Source organism: Polyodon spathula, chromosome 8 (assembly GCF_017654505.1).
Source record: "Polyodon spathula isolate WHYD16114869_AA chromosome 8, ASM1765450v1, whole genome shotgun sequence".
Lineage (NCBI taxonomy): Eukaryota > Metazoa > Chordata > Actinopteri > Acipenseriformes > Polyodontidae > Polyodon > Polyodon spathula.
The window spans coordinates 28,616,239-28,629,264 of NC_054541.1; the positions used below are offsets into that span (position 1 = coordinate 28,616,239).

The following is a 13,026-nucleotide window of genomic DNA, read 5'->3' on the forward strand; positions in this document are numbered from 1 at the left end:
CATTTAATAGTATGCTAGCATTATTTGGATTATGTATCAGACTTTTCATACTGCTATTCACAATTCAGTTACTGGGGTGCAATATTTCACTGCTAATAAAGACTATATGGAAAATGTATGGAAAAGGGCAAATTAGTTATACGTTTAGATGATTTTAAATGCGTCTGCCTTTTAATTTTAGTCTCTAAACACATATTTCAAAGTAGTGCAGAATCCAGCAAGGGGCAGAATTCGGTACGACATCACCACTCACAAAAAATATAGCGCCTCTTAATATCATATCATCTAAATGCGACTCAACACGTATGCACTCATAAACATGTCTAGCAAATGTAGCAAAAAAAATGCTGGTAGAATCACGCATGCTTGTGATTTCTGGGTTAAAATCACATCGGAGTCTTATGGCAGCATGAGAGCCCTGCTTGTAAATAAAATTCAGTGTTTTGGTGGTGGGTGGTAGGGATGGGAGCAGCCACATGCTATAAAATGAGAGCGTGAGCGAGAGAGTGAAATAGAGAGAGAGACTCCCCCTGTATTTTTATGTAAAACCTCACTGTGATAGTGACAGACTTGGGTGAGGGATTTTCTGTTTCATTTGTGTTTGCACGACTTGTTTTTGTTTATTCTTTTTATTTTGGTTTGTTGAGCTGTGTTTTTGTCTTTACTTTTGATTTATTAAAATAAACCTGAAGTTCTGAGTCTCTTTTCTGCCTCCTGACTACCTTAGACACCCGGCCACTCTACCACAAGTCTATTTTAACGAGCTAAAGAGTGACGGAGCTAAATGGCACAGCCTTTTAACTGTAAATAAATTATCACACTTGTTTTCCAACATCATTTATTGCAGTAAAAATATGATTGAAATGAATGAAGTTACATAAATTACAATAAATAAACAATTGATTATTGATGATGATTACATGGCACACAATGTGTCAAATGTTTGCCCTAATGCCAAGGTCCTTGGTCATTTTAAATGTTAGAAATGGATGAAGTGCAACTTTTACAAATGTTTATTTTTTTTGTTCACAGCAACAGTACAAAGTTGTCAACTGACATTAATTATATGTGTATAGCAGACTGATTCATATGTATTGAATTGACATACTGTATATTTTTGTTTTTATTAACTTTAGCTTACATGAGGAAAAGAAAATCCTGGAAAGAGAATATGGAAAGATGCCAAAACCAGGTGTAAGTAATTAAATGTATACCTGATGCCTTTCTTACTTTACGGTATAAAGCCAAGTAACTTCTATTCAAGGATTCCTAACAAAGGTTCCCTTTCAAGTACGTAACGTAAACATTACTGAATGGGTATTTACCTCGTAAAGACAGAATATTTTATACCAAAGCTGCTCTTTGAGTCTGTGATGCAGTTGTGAGCCCACACCAGAGAAATCAAAAAGACTGCTGTCACAGATCTCAGCGCCGTTTACATTGTTGCTTATATCTGTATATATTTAGAGTTTTATATGATAATTAAATGAATCACTATAAAAGTTTATTTTATTTTATTTTATTTATAAAGCCTGTTGCTAGTTACGTCCTGCTGCGACTCAATACCCTAATGTTGAGAACGCCTTGCTTTTGTGGTTTAAAAATCCCAGTGATCAGAATGATACATGCAGATTTCAAGCTGCAATGTATGCTTTTTAGAAGTTCACTTACATCCATATTTTACATAACATTTGTAATACTTTTCATTGTTATGTAATTTAAATGTGATTTCAGTGTTACTGTAACTTAATTAAAAACTGAAAGTATGTGTTTGGCTTAGACTCCTGATAATAAGAATGACTGATGATAAACATTTTTTTGCTGGTCCCTTGAAATTCGTATTAACGAGAAAGGACTGTACATGTTTTCCCTATTCTAGGAATTAGAGAAGAAAACTAAGGCTTTAAAAGATAACTGTGAAGAGCTGCGTAAAGAGATTGCTCAAAGGAAACTGGAAATTAAAGCATTGAAAGAAGATATGGAGGTCAAGCAGAGACAAATCCAACGTGAGCAAAAAGAGGTGGATGAGAGAAAAGGTACCCAGGAAGATTTGAAGGTAAATAATACTGTAATATTTCCTAAGAACAGACTTTCAGCAACTGACTATTCAGATCTTCCTGTATTATCCTTTACACTATTATGATTTATGCAGCATAAATGCACCAGAACACAAATATGTGCCAGTGATCTGCACAAAATATTTTCATAGCTAAGAAAAATTGTAGTCAGTGGGCTGTGGAAATCTGCATTCATGCTCAATGATTAAAAATAATAATAATAAAAATTTAAAAAAAATAAATTAAAAGAAAAAAATATATATATACAGATCTTCAACCAAAATCTAATCTTAGATAAAATGGACCATGAGTGAACAAATGACACAAAATTTGGATTCTTAATTCATTTATTTATTAAAGAAAGTTATGCAACACCCAATGCCCCCATGTGAAAAAGTAATCGCCCCCTTAGACTCAATAACTGGTTATGCCACCTTTAGCAGCAATAACTGCAACAAACACCTCATGTAGTTATTGATCAGTCTCTCACAGTGCCGTGGAGGAATAACTGCTCCAAGTCAGTGACATTTTGTTGGTTTTCGAGCATAAACTGCTCATTTCAGGTCTTTCCACAACATCTCAATGGGGTTTAGGTCTGGGCTTTGACTAGGCCATTCCAAAACTTTAAATTTCTTGTTCTTCAACCATTCTGATGTAGACTTGCTTGTTTGTTTTGGATCATTGTCTTACTGCATGACCCAGCTGCGCTTCAGCTTCAGCTCATGGACAGATGGTCTGACATTCTCCTGTAGAATTCTCTGATACAGAACAGAATTCATGGTTCCTTCAATGATGGCAAGTCGTCCAGGTCCTGATGCAGCAAAGCATCCCCAATTCATGACACTAACAGGGCCATATGCCAAAAAGTTCCACTTTTGAGTCATCTGTCCATAGAACATTGTTCCAGAACTCTTGAGGATCATCCAGGTGCTTTTTGGCAAACTTGAGACAAGCATTCATGTTCTTCTTAGTGAGCAGTGGTTTCCGCCTTGTTACTCTGCCATGAATCCCATTTATGCCCAGTGTCTTTCTGATGGTGGAGTCATGAACACTGACCTTAGCCGAGGCAAGAGAGGCCTGCAGATCCCTGGATGTTGGTCTAGGGTTCTTTGTGACTTCCTGGATGATTTTACGCCTTGCTTTTGGAGAGATTTTGGCAGGATGTCCACTCCTGGGAAGATTCAGTACTGTCCCAAACTTTCTCCGTTTGGACAATATGGCCCTGACTGTGGTTTGGTGGAGCCCCAGAGCCTTAGAAATGGCTTTGTAACCATTTCCAGACTGATAGGCATAAAAAACTTTTTTTCCCGGAGGTCTTCAGGAATTTCTTTTGACCGTGGCATGATGTGCCTCTAGAACCTGTGTGCTGACAACTTCACTCTGAAGGGCCAAAGTTAGTCAGATTTATATTGGGCAGGGCTGGCCCAAATCAGGCCTGATTGTTAACCAAAGTGTTCAACCAGCTGACCCTAACTATCCCTTTAATTGGGTTGAGTTAACAAGGGGGGCAATAACTTTTTCACACCTGAAGATTGCATGTTTGATGTCATTTTTTCTCTCATACTCCCTCTATACACTACTACAACCCACAAAAAGATCTGACCAAATTCAATGTGAAAAATGTGCAAAAATGCAGAAAATCAGACGGGGCAAATACTTTTTCACGGCACTGTATATATAATTTTTTTTGATATGATTAAAATAATGTGAATATTTATAAATATTCAGATATTTAGATTTCTGTTTCAAATATTTTTCAGAAATGTTTTACAATGCTGTGATGCATAACACATTTAAGTTTCATAAGAACATCTATTTAGTATTATCACATTAATAAGAACATAAGAAATTCAAGAATGAGAAAAGGCTACTCGGCCCACTTATGTTCGCGTGCTTTGGTGCCATACATATTTACAGTTTCAAAACACATATAACTTGAATCATAACACAATTTAACTACACTTTAAAATGTCATCTGATATGTTCAGTATGATCTATTGTTTTCCACTGTGTGTTTTAAAGACCCTCAAGAATGTTTATGAAATTGCGTAGCAAGCACTTCCCTGGAGTTTTGAGGGAGATTTCACCGAGAGGCCAACTTGTTGTTTACAATATTTACAAGTGTCTTTGACTTTATCTGAGGCATTGTTTGGTATAATGAAATGCAAAGCAGCCTTAGATCTTGGAAATAACATGTTGATAAAATAAGCAATTACTATATAAACTTGAACCGAAAACAGGCAGCTCATATATACCAAGTCCCCTTGATTGACTCAATAGAGATGTTTGAGAAGGTTTTAAAACAAGGAGACTTAGTTTATACAACTTAAAAGTAAACCAATTACCTAGGTGAAGAGACAAGAGCTATACAACAAGGAGTTAAACCATTCTGTTAATATTTGATAATGACTCTGTTAAACCTGATCAAAGGTACATTACTTGTTTGATTATAGGGTTCCAAGGAGATTTACTTAGCTTTGAAAGTGTTATTTGTATAAAATGTAAAAATAATTTTGACCAATGTTAAAATTCTTTCAAATAATTATTTGTTTGGAAACAAAATATTAAAACATTTGATATTTATAAATTAAATCTCATAAATAAATTTATTTGCCTGCAGTCTGGTATAGTCAACGCCCTGTTTTTAACAATCGGCCCACCCCAACTTTTATCTGAAATCAGTTTTCACCATTAATTTAGGGTTTTTAATAGTCATGTGCAAATAATGCCTGAGGGGAAATATCATGGCTCACGTGACTTGAAAAAACTGCCTAGAAGTAGTTGCTCTGTGCACAAACCATTTTGCTTGTAGGGTCCTTTAGGGTTGAGTAAAAGAGTTTAATGTCCTCGGCAATGCTTAAGTACAGTATGTCTAGCCTAGACCTTTACCCTTTACATTAGAACTACTTATTGTTGCAAAGGTTAACTATAGTTCCCCAGTTCCACTGCTTAAGAAGGCTGTTATTTGCAAACAAATCTGTCTTTTTCTGCAGTCTGAAGTTTCTGTTGTTGTAAACATTCTAAAAAATGACTGACTTGATGGAAATGCACCCTTTTTTCATATTTCCTTTACTGCCAGGCTGAACTAGTCCGACTGCAGTTCATTACAGTCCAGCTTGGGAAGGAGATTGAGAGAATAAACCCTGAGCTTGGGAAGGAGATTGACTCTCCAAATAAACCGAAAAGATGTAAGTTGTAAATGAGTCACAAAAAATACCTTATCTTTGTCCAGATGCCATAACATATAACACAACCAGGTAACTACAGACCAGTAAGCCTGACTTCTATTATATGCAAACTTATGGAAACTATAATAAGATCCAAAATGGAAAATTACCTATATGGTAACAGGGTACTGGGAGACAGTCAACATGGTTTTAGGAAAGGGAGATCGTGCCTAACTAACTTGCTTGATTTTTTTGAGGATGCAACATCGATAATGGATAATTGCAAAGCATATGACATGGTTTATTTAGATTTCCAGAAAGCTTTTGACAAAGTCCCGCACAAAAGATTAATTCTCAAACTGAACGCAGTTGGGATTCAAGGAAACACATGTACATGGATTAGGGAGTGGTTAACTTGTAGAAAACAGAAAGTACTGATTAGAGGAAAAACCTCAGAATGGAGTGTGGTAACCAGCGGTGTACCACAGGGATCAGTATTAGGTCCTCTGCTATTCCTAATCTACATTAATGATTTAGATTCTGGTATAGTAAGCAAACTTGTTAAATTTGCAGACGACACAAAAGTAGGAGGAGTGGCAAACACTGTTGCAGCAGCAAAGGTCATTCAAAATGATCTAGACAAGATTCAGAACTGGGCAGATACATGGCAAATGACATTTAATAGAGAAAAGTGTAAGGTACTGCACGCAGGAAATAAAAATGTACATTATAAATATCATATGGGAGATATTGAAATTGGAGAAGGAATCTATGAAAAAGACCTAGGAGTTTTTGTTGACTCAGAAATGTCTTCATCTAGGCAATGTGGGGAAGCTATAAAAAAGGCTAACAAGATGCTCGGATACATTGTGAAAAGTGTTGAATTTAAATCAAGGGAAGTAATGTTAAAACTGTACAATGCACTAGTAAGACCTCATCTTGAATATTGTGTGCAGTTCTGGTCACCTCGCTATAAAAAAGATATTGCTGCTCTAGAAAGAGTGCAAAGAAGAGCGACCAGAATTATTCCGGGCTTAAAAGGCATGTCATATGCAGACAGGCTAAAAGAATTGAATCTGTTCAGTCTTGAACAAAGAAGACTACGTGGCGACCTAATTCAAGCATTCAAAATTCTAAAAGGTATTGACAGTGTCGACCCAAGGGACTTTTTCAGCCTGAAAAAAGAAACAAGGACCAGGGGTCACAAATGGAGTTTAGAAAAAGGGGCATTCAGAACAGAAAATAGGAGACACTTTTTTACACAGAGAATTGTGAGGGTCTGGAATCAACTCCCCAGTAATGTTGTTGAAGCTGACACCCTGGGATCCTTCAAGAAGCTGCTTGATGAGATTCTGGGATCAATAAGCTACTAACAACCAAACGAGCAAGATGGGCCGAATGGCCTCCTCTCGTTTGTAAACTTTCTTATGTTCTTATGTTCTTATATATTTAACTATTGTAAATGTTTTAACTGTTAAAGGCTCTTTTTTTCAGGGATGTGCAAAAAAAGAAAACCGAGCTGGAAGAGCAGATCTCTGAACTAAGTATTGCTCAGAAACAGACTGAGATCAAATGCAGGAAGATAGGGGATGAGAAACAAGAGGTCATGAAGGAGCTGGATGGGAAGAGGGCACTGCTGGAGGAACAAGAGCGTGAGCTGAACAAACTGATGAAAGAACTGGAAACAGGAAAAGAGAATGAAGTACAAGTTATGGGAGAAAGGTGAGTTACAGGTTGCTTGTATTGCAATGCTTTATGCGCAAGGGAATTAGGTTGTATATGTAATTGAATGCAGCATATAAACAGGGCATAACACTTCAATTGTTAGAAAGGTGAACAACAAGGCAAGTTCTAAATTCTGAAGAACTCTCATTGTGAAAAATACATTTTAAAATAAGCAATGAGATGTTTTTATGTATTGATTTAATCAGAGTATGTCAACAGTTGATTCAATACATCTATTATAACTGGCATCTGATGATGGAATTATAGTAGTAGTCTACCTCAAAAGGTTCTGTAAAAAAAAAAAGAAACATTAAAAAAGCTGTAAAATAATAGAACGACTTCTGTTTCAGTAAATGCATTCATGTTGATTTAACATGGTGTATAGCGATGAAAAGGGAAAGGGAAATATTCTCACTACACTTGTAATGATGAAAGTGTACAAGGTACATTTCCAAGTGTACTCAGTACACATCCAGTAAGTTTCCCCAGGAAAGAGGTGAGTATCCTTGTTAGTATCTATAACAGAAATGCCTTTTATAGTGATATGTTTAAGAATTGAATTGCAAATGTTTAATTACATTATTTTATTTTAGCCCACCAACCATATAAGGACACTTCGCCATCTAGCAGTTTAACTTGCTGGCAGTTGTTTTAGTTATATTCATCTTTGGCGAGAGTATATGTTGTTACTGGACATACTGGAATTTAGAGTGATTAAAAAAATCTGTGAAATGTGGTGCAGGCTATAGTCCAGATATTGTACATGTACATTTTGAGTTAAATTGCTTAAGAATAAATATATGCTACCTTTGTAGAGCTATTCTCGATCTGAATTTACGCCACCTTTTGATGGAAAAGAAAACTCTACATGACAGCATGTCTCGGAAGCAGAGGGAGAAAGACAGAGATCTGCGCAATCTGAAGAAAATGGAGTTGCAACTCAAGTTGGCAAATGATGCATTAGCACATATTCAGTCTCTGCATGAGAAAGAAAAATCCCAGGTATGTGCTGATAGCAATTAAAGCAGTAATGGCTCGGTTTAGGTCAGTGGTGGCTCGTGGCCAAAAAAAATGGAGAGGCTGAAAAAAAGCAGAGGGCTTTGGGGTCCAATTAAGTGCCCAGCAATAATAAAATCTTATTGTTGTATTCTGACTAACAACGCTTTTATTATTTGGCAGATGCCTTTATCCAAGGTGACTTACAGGTGTTACAGGGCACTACTGTACAGAGTTACAGTGCAAGATTAATAATTAAATACAGTATAGTTTACAGTAAGTGCAAGTAATACTACTAAAATACAATATGTACTAGGATGAAACAAGTTAGGATTACAACAAGTTATATCCACAATAATATATTAGCAGTGCAATAGTGCAAGGATAGTGCATTAGCTGAGGGTCCAGTAACGTGGTGCTTAGGTCAGGCAAGTCCAGTGAATAGCGGCGGTAGAAGGGGTAGATCAAGAGATCTGCAAGTGCAGTCTAAACAGGTTTTACCCCAGTTCAGCTTTTAAATGTATTTTCTCCACTAGCCAACAGAGAAAAGAAAACAGTAGCCCATCACAGTTTATTCTAATAAATGTGTCTATTACACACTTCCAGCGTATATTTAAAAGTGCACTGTGTACAACATGAATACAGCATTTAGATTTCAAGACCAGGTCATGACATACTTTGCATAGAATATTTTCTAAACCAAGTTGTTAAGGCAGGAGAAAGGCAGACAAATCAAGCACATCTGTCACAAAGATGGCTGCAGTGGGTGACGTCAGACCAGAAACAGGAAATAAACGATAGAGAGAGGTGGAGTTTGGTGGAGCTGAGCGAATAGTTTCGCTCAGCATTTAATAAATGAACAGACAGCCAGAAAATAAACGGTTGTAACAAACACAAAAACACAGGACACGACACATTCGCCAAAACAAGAGACAAACAAAACGGACTAACACTACACAAAACACTGTGAGCAGATATTTTAACTTTACGTTATTATTTTATTATTTATTACTTCCGTCTCCAATCCCGTTCTCCACTCACCGAACACCCAACCTCGAGTGGGTGAAAACATGCAGCTTTTATGCAGCTGTACCAATACTCGATTGCTAATCAATCATTCAATTGGAGTCGTGGTACAACTGCACATGAATTAATAAAGTGCAATTCCCTGTGCTCACATATTATTACGTTTTACTTGCATGTGAAGTGCTGTGCAATCCTCGTGCCTAAATACAAATATACATTTTAAACACTCGTGGTACACAGACCCGTTTATATCCCGTGTACCAGTGACTATACACCAACATTAACACACAACAAAAAATACACACAGGGGCGGGCACTTTGCCACAAAATCCTATCAACTTAATTTGCTGAACTTAATTAAGTGACCAACAAAATAATGATATACATTACAGTCAAAAAAAGAGAGTGAACGAGTTTGCTACGCTGGGCAAAATAAACAAATACTGCTGGGGAAGGGCTAAAATAATACAAATATGACTTCCAACAAACACTAACAGAGAAAAAAACAAAACCAACAACTAGATTTGTTCCCAGAGAAAGGAAGTGGTATCATAATATGAAACTTTGAAAATGTATCTCACTTTCCGAACACTATCAGTGTCAGATGGGCGCACAGTGTCTTTTGGGAATACTAGTAGTCTGGTACACGCTGTAAGGTGTTTCCAAACAACAGAAATGCAGAGGAAAACTACAACACCCGTAATCCACACATATCAACAACAGCCTTCACATTTAACTTTGGTTTAATGGGACTAAACAGTCAAGGGATTTTCCACGCTATCAAGTAGTTTATTTTTTGTCTACCATCCCAGATGTGCTTTTTATTTTTCTATCGTTATGATGGATTCTGGTAAATCTCGTTCCACTTCAAAGCAGTGTTTCAGCAGGGGGCAGGAGGTTTGAGTTGATCCTCCAATTAAAACCAGGGCTCAGATTACAACATCTGCCATTGCTAGTACTGTATATACTGTATATTGTATATACTGTTATAGCAGATAGGAGTTTGTAACTGAGGCTTGTCTCCACTGATGAAAAAAACTCTCTGGACCCCTCCAATTAAAATCTGTGCTCAGATCACCTGTTCTGCTACTGCTAGTACTGTGGTTAATAGCTGACAGGAGTTTATAACAGAGACTTGCCTCCTCTGAGGAGCCAGAACTTCTCTTACTATGGGAATGTTGAAACTAGGGTTTAGGTTAAAATGCTTTTTTTTCCTTGCATTTTAGACAATATTTTTGTTTTTGTTGTATTGAACATTTCACTAAGAAATTTTGAGGAGGCACTGCCTCTCTTGCGTAGTTGTACCTTACAGTTTGTCCCACTCACCTACAGTACATCTTACAAAAGTAGACCTGGGTTGTTTTTGTTTTCGATGTGTACAAGCAAATTATAATTTATATAAAATGCCTTTGTCTTGTATAAAGAAAGTTTCTGTACAAAATCAGGGCAATAGAGACATTTCCCTTGCCTTGTTCTCCTCATGCCACACGTCCTGATGAAATTTATTTCAATTCTATTTCTTAGATTACATTTTTAAGACATGCTGCTTACATTACGCTTTACATAATCTATTTTAGCCAGATTATTGTTTGAAAATGTTCACATACTGAAAGTGTACATGGCAACAAAACAGTCTATAATTTTGCAACTCATCCCTGTCAGAAGTACATGCTGTACTGACGGAAACCACTGTTTTATAAATGTAGTCATATCCTCAGAACTATGGAACATTACAACCTCTTCCCCTGAAGGTGCTCAAGAACAATGTAGTAGAATGAGGAGGATTTTCCTAGAAAAGGATGTGGTGCGTCTTTTTTTTAACTGCACTAGAATTTACGATAACAACTGTATGTGTACAAAAAAAAGGCATATGTTGTACAGTTTTGTCTGTTGTATTTCAAACATTTTTTTAGTGCATGCAGCACAATTGTTTTTTAGTTTTGCAGTTAATCATGCAGTGTTTCCTTTCTACGGAACAGTGATCAACTCAAGCCAAATTTAAAGATAAACGTGTGTTATTTTTGTTTCTTAGCAGCAATACCATGCCATACCAACCAATGTTATTTCCATTACATCCATCGTAACAAAGTTATACCGTGCTTGCTAAATTTAAATAGAAAAGAGTAAAAAAAAAAAAGGTAATTTTACACCTGTATTTAAAATTTCAATTTCAGACTGTATTATATGTTTAGCCTTGGGTGTTTGATAGTTGATTCTGCTAATATTTCTTGGTAGGAGAAGGGCTTTTTTGTGTCTGCGTAAAATGCAGGATAACTATTGAAGTCCATTGATCTATTATAGGGTATAATAGTTGTATGCATCATCACGTAGTACCTTGTGGTTTGCTTTTGACATGTAAAGACCAGATTGTCCCTTAGGTTTGAGCAAGTATAGGCTTTCATAGCAGATGAACACTCTATTAGATAAATGGTTACATATAACTAGATGAAATCAAAATGACTTTAATATATCCATTAAACAAGCAAGTGTGTTTATATGTCTGTTGGGTTGTTTTTAGATGGATGTCTTCCCCAAGGATGATGGTACTCAGTTAGAAAGAAGAAAAGAATTGCAAAAGGAAGTTGAAATGATAAAGCAAAACTTGGCACAACAGGTAAATAAGCCAATTCTCACAGACTCCCACACCAAGCCAAATCTGAATAAAAGAAACATAAAACGATCCTGGAAAAGCCCACAGGTTGATTTTTGTTTAAGTTGCTTTTTGTATTAGGTTTGAGCTCCACATTATATTGTGTGTGTGTATATATATATATATATATATATATGTATATATATATATATATATATATATATATATATGTCTATCTTGATTACCCAATGAAATCGTCAGTCAAATACCTATTTCAACATTTTTTCTAAAGACTGTCATGAAATACTGTAGAGTAGCATTTAGAGTGTTCCTTTTTTCATTAGGCTCTGGAAACATTGCATGTTGACTGATAGTAGAATTATGTGAAATGTACACTGTTGTGCAAAAGTCTTAGACTTTTTGGAGAGGAGATTTATACTACCATAAAATCAACCCATGCCATCTACATAGAATCAACCGTGCCATGTACAGAACGTCATGTCACGTATATTTAAAATAAAAAAAAAATAAAAACATTTAACTTTTTTTTTTTTTTTGGGCAACTTAAGAACATAAGAACATAAGAAAGTTTACAAACGAGAGGAGGCCATTCGGCTCATCTTGCTCGTTTGGTTGTTAGTAGCTTATTGATCCCAGAATCTCATCAAGCAGCTTCTTGAAGGATCCCAGGGTGTCAGCTTCAACAACATTACTGGGGAGTTGATTCCAGACCCTCACAATTCTCTGTGTAAAAAAGTGTCTCCTATTTTCTGTTCTGAATGCCCCTTTTTCTAATCTCCATTTGTGACCCCTGGTCCTTGTTTCTTTTTTCAGGCTGAAAAAGTCCCTTGCGTCGACACTGTCAATACCTTTTAGAATTTTGAATGCTTGAATTAGGTCGCCACGTAGTCTTCTTTGTTCAAGACTGAACAGATTCAATTATTTTAGCCTGTCTGCATATGACATGCCTTTTAAGCCCGGAATAATTCTGGTCGCTCTTCTTTGCACTCTTTCTAGAGCAGCAATATCTTTTTTATAGCGAGGTGACCAGAACTGCACACAATATTCAAGATGAGGTCTTACAAGTGCATTGTACAGTTTTAACATTACTTCCCTTGATTTAAATTCAACACTTTTCACAATGTATCCGAGTATCTTGTTAGCCTTTTTTATAGCTTCCCCACATTGCCTAGATGAAGACATTTCTGAGTCAACAAAAACTCCTAGGTCTTTTTCATAGATTCCTCTCCAATTTCAGTATCTCCCATATGATATTTATAATGTACATTTTTATTTCCTGCATGCAGTACCTTACACTTTTCTCTATTAAATGTCATTTGCTATGTGTCTGCCCAGTTCTGAATCTTGTCTAGATCATTTTGAATGACCTTTGCTGCTGCAACAGTGTTTGCCACTCCTCCTACTTTTGTGTCGTCTGCAAATTTAACAAGTTCGCTTACTATAC

At 36.3% G+C, this 13,026-nt stretch overlaps 1 protein-coding gene across 1 annotated transcript in view; it reads left to right on the forward strand.

Moving 5' to 3' along the window:
• The window catches only part of ccdc146 (coiled-coil domain containing 146), a 57,416-nt gene that overhangs the window by 23,415 nt on the left and 20,975 nt on the right, over positions 1-13,026 (forward strand). Inside the window, exons 5-11 of the mRNA XM_041257479.1 lie at positions 1,137-1,194; positions 1,880-2,056; positions 5,137-5,201; positions 6,199-6,207; positions 6,719-6,946; positions 7,765-7,951; positions 11,490-11,585. Coding sequence (XP_041113413.1) covers positions 1,137-1,194; positions 1,880-2,056; positions 5,137-5,201; positions 6,199-6,207; positions 6,719-6,946; positions 7,765-7,951; positions 11,490-11,585 — 820 coding nt within the window. The remainder of the gene's footprint in view (positions 1-1,136; positions 1,195-1,879; positions 2,057-5,136; positions 5,202-6,198; positions 6,208-6,718; positions 6,947-7,764; positions 7,952-11,489; positions 11,586-13,026) is intronic.